Consider the following 17,978-nt stretch of genomic DNA (forward strand, 5'->3'; position numbering starts at 1 on the left):
TGATGATGATGATGATATTTATCCAACAATTATTACCCCTTTTGGAAATCTTGATCCGCGTAAAGAATTGATACGTTCGATAAATAATTGGAAATAAATTTCAATTTTCGTTTAATAAAAAACCAAACTCGTTCCCCGTTGAATTATTTATTTTTCTGTATTCATCGCTCGTCAACGACGCGTCATTGCGCGTGATATTCGAATTTTCGTCGAAAAAAACAAGCTTCAAAAGGATAAAATCCTTTCCATTTCTATGCACCGACGGTTGTCGCGTGCGTAAATTAAAAGAAAGGAAAAAGAGTGATAAGAAGGGGAGAAATAAAATCTTAACATTCGTCTTTATCTCGTCCTTCATCTTCGCGCGACGAACCTCCCCGAAGACGATCCCGAGACGATGTGGAACGATCCTCGAAACAAATCCTCCACCCACCGCATCCCCGAAATGGAATTATCTTCTTTGTCGAGATTTCTATGGCGAACCCTTGCTCGCCTGCGCTGTATCATCGCCCCCGTCGTGTACGCTTGCCGCCTATCCGTGTATCGTCGCCTGCTCCTCACTCCTCTCTCCCCCCTTGAGCCGCACTTTCGTCACCCTTCCCGTGTTCCCGTCGTCGACGTCGACGCCGACGTCGAGCACTCGCCCCGACATCCGGGCTCGCGTTTATAACGGCCTGGCCGGGCGACCTAAAATGTGCCAAGTGCACGTGGCCCTGTTAGGATTTCGAGCACCTGCACCCCTCGCACGGAAACCGCCCACTCGATGCCGAGCAAACGCGCTTTTCCCGCATAAACACGCGCGCGTCTCGTCGCTTCCTCGCTAATTGAAATGTCGGGGAGCGAAGGGAGGGGGAGCAGACACGTTGATTGCTAATTGGCGTGTTTCGGTTTCTAAGTGGCGGGGGTGCGACGATGTTATCCGTCGTAGGCGGTCGAGGGAACGGAAGTTGAGCGCACGGAAGGGAGCGGGTTTGATTCCCTTTGAGCAATCTCGGATTTCGAGTGTCGCTCGATTTCTCCTCGACTTCGAAAGCTTGCGTTGCCTTAAACTTTAATATTATTGGAGGAGGAGGAATTAACGCGGGAAGTTGAATGGGGATGGAATTTTGGAAAGTTTGAAAATTTCGCCTATATTTGCTCGGAGCCGGAAACGGTGGAAAGATAGAGCAACCGCTGTGGTCACGGATCGCAGACCTTCGCCGCGAAATCCACGATAATCTTTTTTACTCGGCTCGGCTCCGACCCCAATCGCGTGCACCCGGCTCGTTTGTCTTGTTTCGACTCCCCGCTATTCCCAGGTTTCAACGAAGGCTTCCTACGCTGCTACCCTCATCCTATTAACCTTCTCTCACGGGCTATCACGAACAGTTCCAAGAAGGAAGACCTTTAACGGTAAGACTCTAATTTGTAAGACTTGATACGTTTATCCATATCGCTTTCTTTCTTTCTTTCTTTTCTTCTTTATTTTCTCTCTTTCTCTCTTTCCATGCATCGATACTTTGTCATATATATATAGAGAGATTCTTTCAAATTCGATAAAAAAATTTCAAACGCGCAAAATTATTATTATCGCGACTTGTTGTTCGATAAGCCGGATAAGTTGGACAAGCATTTTGGGATATTTCGGTTATTTTGCGATTCAATCGGGCGAACGAAATTATGCGAATCGGTGATATTTCCATAAAACGGGGATCGCAACGGGGAATAGAAATTTCTCCATCGAATATATTTTCAAATTTGCCAACGACCATCACCCTTTCCCCGGACAGGATAGGATCGCATCCTGTGATCCGCGCGTGAAACGCGTTGTGCCCGAAATTGAACAAGAAAATTACACGTCCAATTATCGTTTCAATTGTACCCTCTCGATCATCAGTTAATATTTATAACATTTGCGTCAATTAATATTTCTATCCACTTACATGTACGTACAATTCTCCAGATCCTCTAAGATTCCACGTCGAGAGATTTATTTCCTTCGATAATTCCAGCGTTGGGAGGGGGAGGGTTGGTCTACGTGCTCGCTGACGCGGTTCATTGGGATTTACGAACGACGTTGTTCCCCAGGAAGCCGAAACGTGTTGCGAGTCAGTGGAACCGTTCCCTATCCTATCGAGGGAACCCCGATCACGATCTCTTATCCTTCCTCGTGCCCACTTTTTAAACGTATTAAAGAGGGATTCCGTGTCTCCCATATCGAATATTAATGTTTATAGCGATTTATGCACCCACCCTCCTTTGTTCGCCTTTCGGCATTCCATTACGGTTCCATCGAGTGGAAGGATTCGTCGTTACTTACGTGCCTTTTTCTCTTTCTTCCTTTTCTTCTCAGAAAGATAACGGATTGTTTACGAGTAACTTACCATGGTAAATTATTGTCTTTTTTCCTTTCTTTCTCCCCCCATTTCGAGAATTTTTCGACAATTCACCGAATACACTTAAATCTTAAACGCGCTTTTGTATAGATCCGGAATCAAATTTAATATACTTTTTTTTTCCCCCCTCTCGAACTTTCAATTTTTCCGCGATAAACGCTCAGTTTTTAATAACCGTAGGATATCTGCTTTTCGTAGCGGGGCAAAAGAAAAAGGGGGAGAAGAAAAAGAGAAGAAGAAAAAAGAAAGAAAAAAAGAAAGGAAGAAAGGAAGACGGATCTTAATTAAAACTGAAGTTAAACACTGTTAATAATCTGTTGAAATTAGTAGTACGAGTTACGAGCTGGCAATTAGCGATATACCCTCGTGTAAACGAAAGAAAAATACGCTCCCCCGGATAATCCTTTAATAGGAACGATAACTCTCGACCCTCGTCTTGAGAGAAAGAGAGAGAGAGAGAGAGAGAGATCACTATCGACGAAAATTTATGTACTGCGCTTCTTTCGTCGGAATTCCTTCTTCTTGCCAAGTTCTTTCTTCTCGAGGCGCCTTTCGAAAGGGGGAGAAAAAAAAAGAAACAATGCTGACGCGAGAGAAGAAAAGCGCGTGGACGCCTCGTTGATCCCGCGATCATCGATCACTCGACTATCCAGGATCCGATTTTAATTGGCCGGAATGGGATCTTTCTCCGCTCGGAAGAGGAGGACAAAAACAGGCCGCGGAATATCGCGTCGTACCACTGAAACTTATATCGATCCGCCGACCGTGCCCGTCTCTCGCGTTTCCAGTAGCGTATCAAGCTTGGCGGCGCAAAATTCAACTCCGATTTACGACAATTTCAGGATCACGAATCAAAATGTATCATCCAATCTTTCGGGATTCGATATTCCTTAATTGAATTTGTAGGAAGGAGTGGGATTTTGAGAGAACGTTTAAGGAAGAAGGTGGAATTCTTCATCAGTTTTAAAACGTATAATCAATCCTGAAATAACTGGAATTAGTTTTAATGTTTTTCCTAATTATAGTAATGTTACAGTGAACAGAATTCGCTGTTGATAACTTATTACGCGCGAATATCTTTAAAATTGTACACTGAGATGCATAGAAGAAGGACAATTAGAAGATTCCAAGAATTCAAGAGCGGAGCATCCCAATTTTACTTTTTCCTCGTCCCGACGCGAAAGCAGCAGTTAGTCCTTTCTTATTTCTAATCCTGGAGGAGGAAGATCGAGCTCGGCGGGGCGTGGATTAACTCGTGGAATTAGTTTAACGACTTAAAGTAGTCTCGAGTTTCGGCCGTCTCTCCCTTCGAATCTCGCGTCTCCCGGCGAATTCTCTTAGATAATCCGTAGAGATAATGGAGACGAGTCGTCCTCGGTGTCTGTGACGCGATTGAAACGCGAGGATAACTCCTCCAATCTCTCCCGTCAGTTCCTCCCCCGTTTCGAACGACCAGAGGGACACTCGAGGAGAGGATGCAGGGGGAGGGGATGCAAAGGAACGAATCCAGTGACAAATGGGACGTATCGACATCGGCAGAGACCGACCGAAAATTGTCCTCCACCGAGAATGATCATCCCCCATGGATGAAAAATTTAAATAGTTACTTCAATAATTGATCGTTTCTCCGGACGTAATAATAATTCGCAGATAAAAGGGCGGAGATTTACACGAAAAGCGAATCGAAATAATTGACGAATAAATTATTATTCGTAAGAGTTTTAATAACAGCAAGTAGAAAAGTTCAAAGAAAAGTTCACTTTTCTATCATTTCCAACGTTAACGCACAAGAATTCTGGCTCGAGAAGATGAGAGAAAAAGAAGAAAAATAAAGAAAAATCGAGACGATCGACGGAGAGAACGCCACCTCTTCCGGGTTAATAAGTTTCGACGTCCAAGTTCCCATCCGAGGGTGCGCGACATCGGGATCGCAAGCTTCGTTAATTACTTACTCCCAGCCGTCCAATCGTCGGGAAGCGAAACGAGTTCCTCCCCGTCGTCGAGGAACAAAGGTCTGGGCTTGGTGGATTGGAAGCAGGAGACGCGGTGCGTTTAGAACGTCAGCCTTTCGTGGCTCGCTCGCCGCGGAATTATAATCGACCGGCGGACGCATTGTTCTCCCCTCCGGGAGGGGAGGGCAAGCCTCGTGGCCTCGGCTCGGGTCGCATCCACTTCCGCTCGGTCTCCGAGCAATTTTGCACGGTTAAGCCCCCCTCCTCACCAATTAGCCCGCTGCTAATTCTCGCCGTATCGAGCCGTGCTTATGCGAATTAGATAGCTAGTCTCCTCTCCTCCCCGCTCACCTCCCCGCATAACATCCACCGAGCGTAACCTCGTGGACACGCGATCGAATCCCTCGCTGGATTTGTGAAACGAGGCCGTCGTATCGCACGAGAAGACGGGGGTCGAAGATGCGGTTTCATGGAACCTGGCAACTATTTATTGCCAATGATGAAGCGCCTCCGCCTTGTTGCGTGCTACCACCGCCTCCTGGAGGAATTATTACCGCCACGCTTGTAATTAGTGGTAATGATATCGAAGTGGCCTCCTGTGTCCCGGATAATAATCTCCATTGTTGCTATCTCGGTGGAGCGGAAGGATCGCTCGATGATCCCGATGATTGCGTTCAAGAAATTTCCTTGCAAGTTAGAGCGAGGATTTACGCGAAGAAAGAATGGAAGGGAAGAAGGAAGGAAAGGAAGAAAGAAAAATATATGTATAAAAGTCGAGAATGAGCGGAGTCTTGGCTCGAAAGATCCTTCGGTATCAACTACAGGAGAGTAGGTTCTCTGGGTAACCTGATTACAAGGATGAAGGGGGTGAAGGGGAGGAGGAAAGTTTATCCGATGCTGAAGTTTCGTAGCAAACAAAGCCCCCGCGACGATCAAGGGGTCCCGGTTTAATGCTAAACGCTGCAAATCCGCTTGCACGTGTCTTCAAAGCGGATTACAACCGGAATCAAGAGCGCGAAACTATTCTGCGGCGTTTCTATTCTCCAGTCTCGACTGCGCCGATGACGTTTGCCGTTTTTGGTAATCGGTCGAAAGTGGCGCGATCAAGTTCCCTCCGACTTTCATCCCCGTCGCGATAATAATCCGTCGTAATCATCTCCGCTTTCCTAATATTATTCCTCGCCATCACTTTGCTGCCACTCCTTTCGCAACACCTTTCTCGTCCAATATTTCGTGTTGGGGAGTAAGATTGCGAAACTTGGTTTGTTGACCAAAAGTAGCGGTAAGTAAAACGGTGTATTTAATAAAGGAAATAGGAGTAAACTTGTGGATATCTTTGTTCTGTTACGTACGATTTCGAAAAGGACAAAGCGATATCACGCATAAATATATTACAAGATATTTGAACTCAATCTGGATGCGACTTTCTTTTTTTTCTTTTACGGATCGCGTGGATGAATGTTCGTGTCGAATACAGGAATGATCGAAACGACAAGATTACTCGGCTTACGGGTAACGAGAGAGTTTTACATCTATTTTCGTATTGGCATATATTTCATTTACGATAAAAAGCCACACCTTTGTTTCGAGGGGACACGTGCGCAACCCCAATTTCCAGCGTTCATTCATCCTCGAGGCTATCCGCTCGAAATCACCTCGCACCTGCTGCCTCTCCTCGTATCAGAGATTCAAACGCGCGATCTCCGCGTGATTTTTCAATATCGCCACGACTTTGCACCACGAGAAATCTTTCACGCTCGTGTATATATATATTAATATTATTCGTATTGTTGGAGAAGAATGGAAAAAGAAAAAGAAAAAATGGAGTTGAAAAATCGAATCGAAGCGACGATTATCGACCCCGGAGGAAAGGGGGATTGAAGAAGGGGTAATCGACGAAGGGGCTAATATAATATAAGATTGGAGAGAGGGAGGGGGAAGGAAAATAGCGCAACAAGTCGTGCAATTGCAAGCAACGACAGCTGCACCCGTGCGTATTGTACCAGAAATCCCGTCCGCGTTATCCCGCCTTAGTTTATCCCTCCACAGTTGTGTTTTTTCCTCTGTGTGTGTATGCGTGTGTGTGTGTAGCGCTTTTTCCACCTTGCCTTCATTGTTTATCGTCGAGGATTTTCTTATCTCTTATCTCCGATACTCGTTGAAACTTTGCCTCCTCTCCCCTCTCCTCTCCTCTCCTCTCAGCTTCTCCAGTATCCTCTCGTTCGAATCGAAGTTTATTCTTAACGAGAATAAAAGAAAGAAAAGAGAAGAAAAAGAGGAGGAGGAAAGAGAAGAGAGGTATTTTTTCACGAGTAGTTTCGTCGATTGGAAGGGTGAATAAGGATGAAACGTAGGTAGGTAGGTAGGAAAGGAAACGGGGTTGTGCGTGATTAATTAACGAGGGAGGAGGGCGCGAATTTCATATTGGAGAGGGGGCCCTAACGAGGGCGGGTAAAAAGGGGACGTAAATCAGGATGGACATTAATTTTGTTTTCAGCGCCGATGGCAACTACGAGGTGACCATTATGACCAAGGCAATTTTGCACCATACGGGGAAGGTCGTGTGGAAACCGCCGGCCATCTATAAATCATTTTGCGAGATCGACGTGGAGTACTTCCCCTTTGACGAGCAGACTTGCTTCATGAAGTTTGGTTCGTGGACTTACGACGGGTACACGGTGAGTAATAGGAATAATAATAATAATAAGATCCTCTCGAGTTGGCATTCTCTCTTTTACCATTGGTCGATCGATCGATTCATTAACGCGAACAACATCGTACCCAGCGATGGTGAAAATTTAACCAAAGTTACGAATAAAGTTACTTGGACAATTTATTGTTATAACGATAATGTTATGACGATAATAATAATCGGAGAAAATTGTAACCGCCGAGGAGGATCGAATAAATGTTGTTCGAGAATTTTAACGAGCAATTACTTAAAGTAACTTCATTTTTAACTTTGGTCTTTAGACTTTTTCAACGAGTCAATCGACCCAATTCCTCGCGATATTTTATTTTTTATTAATTCTTAAAGATTTTCGGAATCATTATTTCACGACTTTCGTGTATTTGATACCTCTTTCCTTTTATTTCCTCTCGTCTCCTTCCTCTCCATTTTCCAGATTTCTATCCGTCACGTCATTTCGTCAACTGTGGCAAAAATCGTGTCCCATCTCTGCAGACATAACGAGATTTTTCTCTTCGCCGATCGTTTCCGCCTCCATCGGAAAGCATTCCACGAACGGGCGTTGTTACCGGTGGTCATGGCTCGGGGCACGTCGCGTAAAACTTTATGCTAAATAAAACCACGGGATTCCGCGGGATCAATGGAAAGCCACTGGCTGGAAAACTAGTAAAAAATTCCATAACAGCGAGTTGGCCGGAGGGGAGGGGAGGTAATTTGGCAGGATGTCGCGCGGTTTTACGCGGCCATTCGATCGGCCAATTTCTTGGGGAGTATCGGTTCGGGGAATGGAATTTTATTCGTTCAATAAAAAAATTGAATTTCGATCGGAAGGTATTTCTTGGCGAATCGAGCGATGCGAGATAAAGGGAGAGAAGAAAAGAAAACAAGAAAAGCACGATTACGCTTCCGTAGGAAAAAAATTTCCCGTCGAATTGGCGAAAATATCGCACCGCGTCGTGCGAGGAAAAGGAACGCGTAAAAATCGAGGAACGAGAGATTGGTTCGCCGTTTAAAGGTAATCCATTTGGAATAACATGGACGTTCTCGGGATTTATTTGCGGATGATGATACCGGGAATAGGATAGAAATGCGGAGAAATTGTTAAGATGTTCTTCCCTAAGGAAGGGGAAAGGTTGTTCGGGAAAAGTAAAGAAATGTAACCTGTCGGTCGGACCTGGAGGATTGGCTCGGTGAACCGCGTTGCAATGCGAGATATTCGAACAATCTCTCTTTTCGGAACTCGAGCTTTCCCTGTGTTATACATTCGCTCCCATCTCGTATCCGATTTATTACATTTACATATATTTCAATCTACGTATACATTTCCCGTCTCCCTTTTCTCTGACGCAGTTCCATCGATAAATCCAAAAATATTATCGTTTATAATCTCCGATCGGGGAGAAAGAGGTCGAATGAAAATATCCAGAGAGAGATCCGACGATTCGATCCGATCACAATCGAAAAACGAAGCGATTGGTTTCGAATGGCAATTTGGCAAGAGTTTCAAATTTCTTTTCGAACGATATTTTCGAGGAGATAACCCGTTAAAGACACGTTTCTTATCCAGCTCCGGTTACGGATCCAACGAGCTATTCCTTAAGAAATCGTGTATAATCAAACTTCGGTTTCGTTTCGATACCGAAAAATTATATCTTCTATCTCTCAATCGTGTTTTCCAACGCCGAGATTAATCTCCCAAGTTTTCAGAGAAATTTTCAGAGAAAATGCCGCGTCACGCGTCATGTTAATCGCGAATCATCGTCCACGATGGCTTAATTCGATATAGGAGGATATCAAGTCGGACCCGGAAGCGGCAATCAAACCCAGCGTTTCCGTTCCAAATTCCACCGATACGAATTCATCGCGTGGAATATAAATGAGGCGGAAGAGTGATGGAATTCCGGGCAAGAGCCCCGTTGCCAAGAAACGTTTCGCGTCGCGTCTAAACTATTTATTAGAAGTTGGAAGTTTTGCGCTGACAGTTCTATTCCCCTTTGCTGCTTTCTTCCTTCCTTTCTTTCTTTCTTTCGTTGCTTCGAACCCGACCCCCCTCCGTATTCCGAAACGGTTCGAACTCGGTGTTTCGTTGCATATGACGAATAATTCATGCCGGTGCAGAACCACGCTGCGAATCTTCGATGAATTTCTTAACCAACGACTCGGTGGTCGTCGTTCTTTCTCTGGAAATTGCAATTCTACGTTATTCTACGCGTCGAAACGCGTCAGAGAGGAGGCACAAAATTTCACGAGGGAAATGAAGTTGAATAATTTAAAATGGAGGAGCGGGAAAGATAGATTTTAATTGGAAAGACTCGTATGGCTCGTTGGATAATCGGGATCAAACAAAATTATGGGATTATTTGTGAAAACATTGGGCGCATTTTACGTTTTCCACTCGAATTTCCGCTCGACTATCCGACTTCAAAATAAAAACTTTCCAGTGTCCTCGAGGATCTTCGAGGAAGTTGTCTCCCTCCTCGTAACTTCTCTCGAAGTTTCTTTCTCGTTCTTCGGGCTAGCTTGGAAGTCGCCACGTTAATTTCTCATCGTTTCTCAATCGTTATCAGTAACATCTCCTATCCCAAACCCGTGTCCAATAATGGAAAAGCGTTGGAACTGAGATCTTCCAATGGACTCGAGAATTCTCTTTTATATTAATATTCGTTTCAAGGGAAGAAAGTTCGTGCACGAAGAATCATGTGTTTTTTCTCCTTCAAACCATTTTAATAACCATTGGAGAGGAAATAAATTAGAAAACTAATTATTACGTTCCACTTGAGCATCGACAATCTCGATCTATCCTTACGAATCCTCTGTGCTAGCATGTTTATGCCATCAGCAAGCCTCCCAGTTTCAAAATTGACAAAGTTATTTCTCTGTTATTACTCCCGCACAACAAACGGACACCATCTTTCAGAAGTAAAGGAAGAAACTTTGGGAATTGAAATGGACGAAGTAAAATTCTCCTGGACGAAATAATGCGTCGAGGGAAGGAACGAAAAGTGGGGAAGGCGTTGAAAAGGAAAATCCGATATAATTGATCGGCCGCACTTAGCGGCTTTCAGCTTCGAAACATCCTCCCGTGTCTTAAACACCTCCGGCAGCCTAAAACGAGGGGGGTTTAGGCTTTCTACCCGCGAGAAATATTTCACGCCTTCTCTCGCGCCCCTACACAGACGTGTCTAATCTCTCGACACTGGGGGCCGGAGCCAGGCATCGGGAAAACGTCACGATTCATCGACCCTGCTCTTCACCCTCCCTTCTCGATGATGAAACTTTTCCTCCCTCCGCTCGACGGATGCGTGCCTTTTTCCCTCGAATTCCATCCCCCTCGATCGATATACGACTCGAAGCGATTCTCCGGAAACGCTCGAACGTGTATCGATTCTCGTTTGATCACCGAAGCGAAGCTACGTCGATTGTTAGGAACGTCTTTTATAAATCGAATCCACTGATTGAACTAACGAGAAGAAAACTAACAGTGCGGTAATCGGTGTTCCAAAATAGATCTCTAATAACTCGCATCAAGAGGTCGATATTATCGTAGAAAGAGACCGGTCGAAATTTCGAAAGATGGAGAAGAAGAAGAAGTGGAAGAAGGGGAGGGAGAATAATTTCACGACAGGGCTGGATCGAAATCTTCTCCCTGTGGGGGAGAACACCATCCGTTGACCTTCTCCCGTGGATGGACAGATTTATCCACCGTCCCAACAAATCCAGCTGTTGGTGGATTTGACCGGGTGAACAACCATCGCGGGAATAAATCCCGCGCCCGGAACGATAAAACCGTTCCACGGGTGGAATATCCATTCCGATCCATCCCCCTCGACGTTCCAACTCGAGCATTTCTCGCATTTCGACCCTCCTCCGCTCCCCTCCGCTCTCGATCGCGTAATCCGTTTTGACAACGGCCAGAAGCGAAGAAATATGGGGCGCGCGTGTTCCCCGGAACGAGACTGTCGCTCGAATTTGATAACGAGATGACGAGAAACGTTCGGCGAAACGGAAAAAAATGGAGTGGCGGTTAAGAGCGTTTCGGAGCGTTTGGAGAGAGGCAAGTGGGGATGGGATAATTAAAAAATTATACGTAAAAATATCTTGATATAAATATGTATATATAGCGTGTTTCCGTAAACGTTATCGACAAAATTCACACGAAAACGGTATTATAAGAATGGGGAGGGGGGTGGAAATATCCTATCTAGGAAAAAAGTTTTGGTTATAATTAGGGAACGTTGGTTGATAAACTCGTTGGGAGAGGCGTGGAAATGTAGTCGGCGGGGAAATTTTATAAAACAAAACACGTACGCTCATAAACACCGACGATAAGTGTATTACCCTTCTATTTCTGCCGCGGCGCAAATACTCGGGGAGTAGACTGAAGCTATCGATCCGTTCTATATATATATATATATACACACGTAACGAGCAAACAAGGTTTGACATTCGACGAAATACGGCCGTTCACAAAGTAAATTGCAGGGAATGGGAGCCGAGGCTTTAAGGATTCGCCTGTTAGGCGATCGGAGCGCGCAATAAAAATTCCGCTCGGCTCAACTTCGACCCCTTCCCTCCACGCATCACAGTGGTATTATTAGAGACGTTGCGAGAGGAATATAATGGGATCCCTTTTTTCGAGAACAGTTTGTAACACTCGTAAAAGTAGGCGAGGATTCGTTCCCTTCGAGAAGGGTTTTGAATCGCGAGGCTCAACAAGTCGGATAATCGGACCATCTCGCGTTTTCTTTCCCCCGCAATTAGGGATCGATCGACGGATCGAATAGGGGTGGATGCGTTTGCGCGACTGTTGAACCCTTGCCGTGTAAATACAGCCTCGACTCGATACTCGGTAAAGAGGGATCGATATCGCTCAGACGGATGATTAACAGCCAGATATAATCCAAATACTCGAGGAATGTATTCCTCCTCCTTGCGCGCTTCCTTATATACGGTTAATCAAGGAGCGGTTCGACTATCGTTCGAAGATATCGAGGGGATATTGCTGTTAATTATGAGTTTCGAGGAGTTGGCAAAACGAGGAATATGCGGAGCGGGGAGTTGTATAGCCGATCGTGAATTGGAACGAGAAATGAATCACTTTGAAATCTCATGGAGGGAGGAGAAGGGAAAATATGACAAGAGCGGAACGAAGGAGTCCGAAAGGGGAGAGTGCGATTTAACGCGCGGCGATCTTCTCGCGAAGCTATCGAAAGATCCGAGAGAAGTGCAGGGGGAGGGATCTAGGAGATGTCTAGCCAGGGGATGCAAGTTGGACGGAGGAGAGATTTGGCTCCGTTCGCCAGGGGAGTTTATCCCCATCCACCACTCCGCCTTAGCCCGCGTCCATTAAGGGTATCCAATTTCTTTCGTTCGCTATCATCGACTTTTCTTCGCATCTCTTCCGAACAATCGGATCTCCATCTGGAAAGATATAAAATCGGATGAAAATATTGGATCTTTCACTCGCTACGAACCCGTTCTCGATCCTTCGGAGTGGTCCGAGTTTTATTTTTGGCGTATCTCGTTTCCCAGTTAGGACGGCGCATTCTCGCGAGATACACCCTTGTTATTCATCACGCTCCTCCTCCTCCTCCTCTCTTCCCGTCCCCGCCCCGTCTCTTAGTCACGTACACACGTTATTCCCTCTCTTTCTCGTCTTCGAATATTCCGTTATCCATCGAGACACGTTGGATCGGTTGAAGGGGATACGTTCGAACGAGGGGATAAATGAGGGACGGGGAAATGAGGTGGGAGAAGGGTAATAATGGTTTGTTGGTTTTGTTGCGCAGGTCGACTTGCGACACCTTGCCCAGACCGAAGACTCGAACCAAATCGAGGTCGGGATCGACCTGACCGACTACTACATTTCCGTCGAGTGGGACATCATAAAAGTGCCTGCCGTGAGGAACGAGGCGTTCTACATATGCTGCGAGGAGCCCTACCCCGATATCGTGTTCAATATCACCCTACGCCGCAAGACCCTCTTCTACACGGTGAACCTGATCATACCGTGCGTGGGCATATCTTTTCTCTCGGTGCTGGTGTTCTACCTGCCGAGCGACAGCGGGGAGAAGGTCTCGCTCTCGATCTCGATCCTGCTGTCGTTGACGGTGTTCTTCCTACTGCTCGCCGAGATAATACCGCCCACGTCGTTAACGGTGCCGTTGCTCGGCAAGTACCTACTGTTCACCATGGTGCTGGTCACCCTTTCCGTGGTGGTGACGATAGCCGTGTTGAACGTGAACTTTCGCTCGCCCGTCACCCACCGTATGGCGAGGTGGGTGAGGGTGGTGTTCATACAAGTGTTGCCGCGGTTCCTTCTCATCGAGAGGCCGAAGAAGGACGAGGAGGAGGAGGAGGAGGAGGAGGTGGTGGTGGTGGGGAGGAACGGGGGCGGCGTTGGCGCGATGAACGCCAACGGGGAGGCGGTCGGCGAGGGGGACGAGGACGACGACGACGGGGACGACGACGACGACGACGTGGAGGCGGCCAACGGGAAACCGGCCGAGGGCATGCTCACCGATGTGTTCCATGTACAAGAGACTGACAAGTACGACGCGTACTACGGCAACAGGTTCAGCGGGGAGTACGAGATACCTGCCCACGGTCTGCCACCGTCGGCGACCAGATACGACCTTGGCGCGGTGGCCACCGTGGGCACGACCGTAGCGCCCTGCTTCGAGGAGCCCCTACCCTCGCTCCCACTGCCGGGGGCTGACGACGACCTCTTCGGCCCGGCCAGCCCCGCATACGTTCACGAGGACGTCAGCCCCACATTCGAGAAGCCGTTGGTTCGCGAGATCGAGAAGACCATCGACGATGCCAGGTTTATCGCTCAGCATGCCAAGAACAAGGACAAGTTCGAGAGCGTGAGTACACGTATATATATATATATATATGTGTGTGTATGTATATATGTACGAGTCGAGACTCTCTTTTCTCCATTTTATTGAATTAAAGTATCCCTCGATCGGGATGGGAAATATTAAAATTTTTATTCTGCGTCCATACGATTTCCGAAAATAATCATCGAAAATAATAAGTGATTGGCCGATAGGGATATATGTATATATGTGTAATCGGAACGAGGATATCGTTCGGTGGAGGATCGGCAGGGATCGTGTAGGGCACGAGTATCCGCATTAATTTTGACACGGGTATTCGTCCTGAGCCAAACGTGGAATTGCGTCGGGTTACGTAACGCGTCACGGGTTACGGTTACGGTCTGTCGCGGATCGATCGCGTTTCGCACGATCGAGCGTTTATCATACCGTCGAACCATCGTTTCCGATCGGTTTCTCCCGTCGAAATCGTTGCTCGCGAGTGTCGGATTCCATGGTTTCGTTGGAATCCTACAATATTTTCATTGGAATTTCGTGATTTCCTTTGTAACGTCCTTACAAAAAAAAAAGGAAAAGAATAAAAAACACGAGTCAAGTTAGTCTAAGTCAAGATTTTCGAAGGAGAGATTCAAAAGTTGGAAAGGGACGATAACAAAAGACGAGCCGTATCTTCACTTGGATGCAAAATCCTGAAGGAAGGCACGGTGTCATCCGACCAGGAGGACTCGCGATAAGCTCGCGATCGTTTCGCATCAATCTTCCCAGCCGCAACTCCGCCTTCCTCGCGTTGTATATCTTTGGCAACCTGTTAAACTTCTCGACGCGTGGTAAAGGAAACTTGTTATCGCGTGACTCACAGCCAAGCACAGCGAAATAAAAAGAAAGGGAAAGATTCTTGAAGCAATACGATAATTCTTAGAGGTTTTGACAAAAATCGGACAAGAACTTGCTCGAGTTCGAAACACGAATCGTCTGACGTGAGAATGCGCGCATATTCGATTATTATTACATCATTTTGTACTACGAGTTGTAGAAAGTACGCGGAATAGAGATGGATGAAATTTGGAAAAAAAGAAAGAAGGAAAGAAAGAAAGAAATGATAAACGGAGCGCGCGTACCGAGGAAAGTTTCGAGTGGTGGCAAAGTTCCTTTGCTGGGCGGATGTAAAACTTGGGAAATTGATTCTGACGTTGACGGCGGTCCCAGCGCGGGGAGAACGCGTCCCGAAGTTGAGACGTTTGTCCGGGGCCGGCCGTAAATTCGAACGAATTTATGCTCCCCTATTTCATATTTGCGCGGCACACTTTCCTGGATCCATCGTGGTATCGAGTTTATTCGTGTCCCTCGGGGGAGTGATGACTTCCTCTCCTTTCCAAGGAGATCTCAAATCTCCGCCATTTCTTCCCCCGAATTTCATCGTGGAACCGAACCAGGCTTCCCTCTTCTCCCTTGGAAAAATCAAGGAAAAACGATCGACTCGTGAGCGTCGAAACCCGTCCGCGTTGTGACGTGCCGTGACACCGTGAAACAAGTTCGTGCAAGTTCGAGTTGCACGGATCGAGGGGAAGCTTGCCTCGTTTCCGATACGGGCGGGAATGGAATTTTGAACCATCTTTGCCAGGTAATACGCTACGTTTTTAGATACGTCGTTTCACCAACGAGATCGAAATTCGTCTCGAATACGACGGGTTGGCTGGTGTGACGATCAAAATACGATACTATTTATATCTTTCGATGTAACGTGCAGGGTTAAAAATGAGAAAGTAAAAAATCACGCTTTGTTACATTGAAAAGAAGATTACGTTTCGAACACCTTTATCAAATTTCATCATCTTTATCTTGCTTTAATTCGCTGAACGTATTATTAATCCTTTCTATCGATTTTTGCCGCGAGTACGAACGATACGCAATCGCTTTCACTGTTCCCCGCTGGATAAAAATCTCGGGGGGCCAATCGACTTTAGGTGTCACATTTTCGTTGCAAGTTTTTTTCTAATAGCTTCGCGGATCATTCGATTCGTACAAACGTTTCTCTTTAATACAAATAAATGTGATATATTTATCTTCATTATCAGCACCGGTGTTTGGCATCATCGCGACATATTACTTTCGATTATTTTAGAAAATTTGTACCATATACCTAAGATTAGACGACAAATTTCGAAAGGGATTAAAGATGCCAGAATATCCGGTAATAAGTAGGAAGGAGAAATGGGAAAAATTCCAAAAGATCCACGATACTTTCCACATATCTTTCCGAAATTCGATTCCACGTCGTATCGCAGTTTGCCGCATAGTTATCTCGAACGATCTTGTATCTCGAGCGGAATCGGGATCTGGACCAAAAGCCAAAGGCGGGCCGTGGCCAAATTCAATATATCGAGCCCTCGAGTCCCGGAGATGCCTTGATTTCCGCGCGCCGGCCGCATCAACCGGGCGACTTCCGCTTGCTTGGAAGGAGTCGCCAGGCGGGGTGTGGGGAGGCAGGGTGCTCGAGGATGCGGAAAGTCGGCGTTCATAAATTATCGAACGCGAGCTGTCCGCCGTTGGAACGCACTGCGGCGAAGTTCCGCTCCGTGCCAAATGTGGCCCGCGTGTCCACGCCGATGCACGCGTGGACGCGAGAGCGCCGCTTGTGTGCCACTTCCTGCCCTGCGAATTGTTTCACATTTACATTCTTCGCGCGTTCCCCCAACTTGGGATCGATTTTAAAAGTAATTTTAAAAGAATTTGGAAAGTATCGAAAATTTCGATGAAATTTGCTTTCGCATAAACGTCGATTTCCTTCGTTCTAAAAATCTCAGATTGCGTTAAGAGTTAAGGAGAATTAGTAAATGGTTTAACGGTTTGTTTGGAAGAAATGAAAGGAAAAGGAAAGTATCGAAGGTTTAGATTAAAATTGGTTCTAGAAATCTGAGATCGAGATTGAAAAATAAAGAATTCGAGAGTTAAATTTGGGTTAAAATTGGTTTCGCGCGTTCTGTTTAAGTTTGTTTTTTGAAGAAAAAGAGGACGGATTTGAAATGTCATTAATATTTGTTTGTTATTTTTTTCAAATATATATATAACTTTTCGTATTGTATTCGGGAAAAATAGGAGGGAAAATGTTGGATCGGGGTACAAGTTGTGAGAAAACTATGGGACTATATTATTCGTTATCGTGCAATATCTCAAGCGGCGCCGATATTCCTGACGCGTATTCGCTACTTGTGGAAAACTATAGGGAAACGGTATCGATCGAGCCGTTGTTCCTCAATTTTCTTTATGGGACCTTCTTTCCCCGCTCTTCTTCATTCCCCCCACGCACGTTTTCTTTACTCTGTTATTCAAACGAATTCCTCTTTTCTATGTTACTCCCATTAGATAACGTCGACCGATATATACTCGATAAGATTTCCCGTTCCTTCGAGAACGATGAAATCGAAAATTGATCAATTGATAACATCGATTAATAACAACCAACTTGTTGTTGTACTCGATAGATTCCATTTAATTTTTTCCCCTCGTAACGAATCGAACCGAAACCGAAACTCTGACGATAATTCAACAATTCCTCCTCTTTTAAATATCACTCTACGTGTCTATGAATCTACGCTTTCAAAATGCCGAAAACTGTATTTTTGTCGACGCGCGTCTGCAAAATCGCGCAAACGATCGAAGAACCTGACGCGGCGAAACGAGTGTTTGGAACGGATTTTATGGGTCGACGGTCAAACACGTAACTTCCGGGGGAACAGGTGCGTGGCCTGTCGCGTCCACGGATTCGTTAAGCTCCGCCAATGTTCCCGCGTTTGTTCCCGAAAAAAAAAAAAAGAATCGCCGAATTCCTTTAGCGCGACACGCCCTTTTCTCTCTCCTCGTGGATTCGTAAAAAAAAAGAGAGAAAAGGGAAAGAAGAAAGGGAAGAAAGAAAGGGAATAGCTGAAAGAGAAGACGTGACGTCTTGTCGTCGACCGACTGGAACGGCTGGAAACGAATGAAAAGGGCTTTGTGCGTCCATATTCTCGGGGGTTGTGAACCCTCTAGCCGCGTGACCCGTGTTAACCGCGCTTAATTCGGTTAATGTCCTCCCGCGCGTGCTTTCTTTTTGCGGGGAAATATAACACGATCCCTGTGCATCATT

General features: G+C 45.9%; 1 protein-coding gene across 6 annotated transcripts in view; it reads left to right on the forward strand.

Moving 5' to 3' along the window:
* Positions 1-17,978, forward strand: part of LOC107992698 (acetylcholine receptor subunit alpha-like 1) — a 204,850-nt gene that overhangs the window by 78,678 nt on the left and 108,194 nt on the right. For all 6 annotated transcript variants that reach the window (XM_062079368.1, XM_062079372.1, XM_017048724.3 and 3 more), the window contains exons 5-6: positions 6,822-7,002; positions 12,803-13,882. In XM_062079368.1, coding sequence (XP_061935352.1) covers positions 6,822-7,002; positions 12,803-13,882 — 1,261 coding nt within the window. The remainder of the gene's footprint in view (positions 1-6,821; positions 7,003-12,802; positions 13,883-17,978) is intronic.

This window comes from Apis cerana, linkage group LG9 (assembly GCF_029169275.1).
Source record: "Apis cerana isolate GH-2021 linkage group LG9, AcerK_1.0, whole genome shotgun sequence".
NCBI lineage: Eukaryota > Metazoa > Arthropoda > Insecta > Hymenoptera > Apidae > Apis > Apis cerana.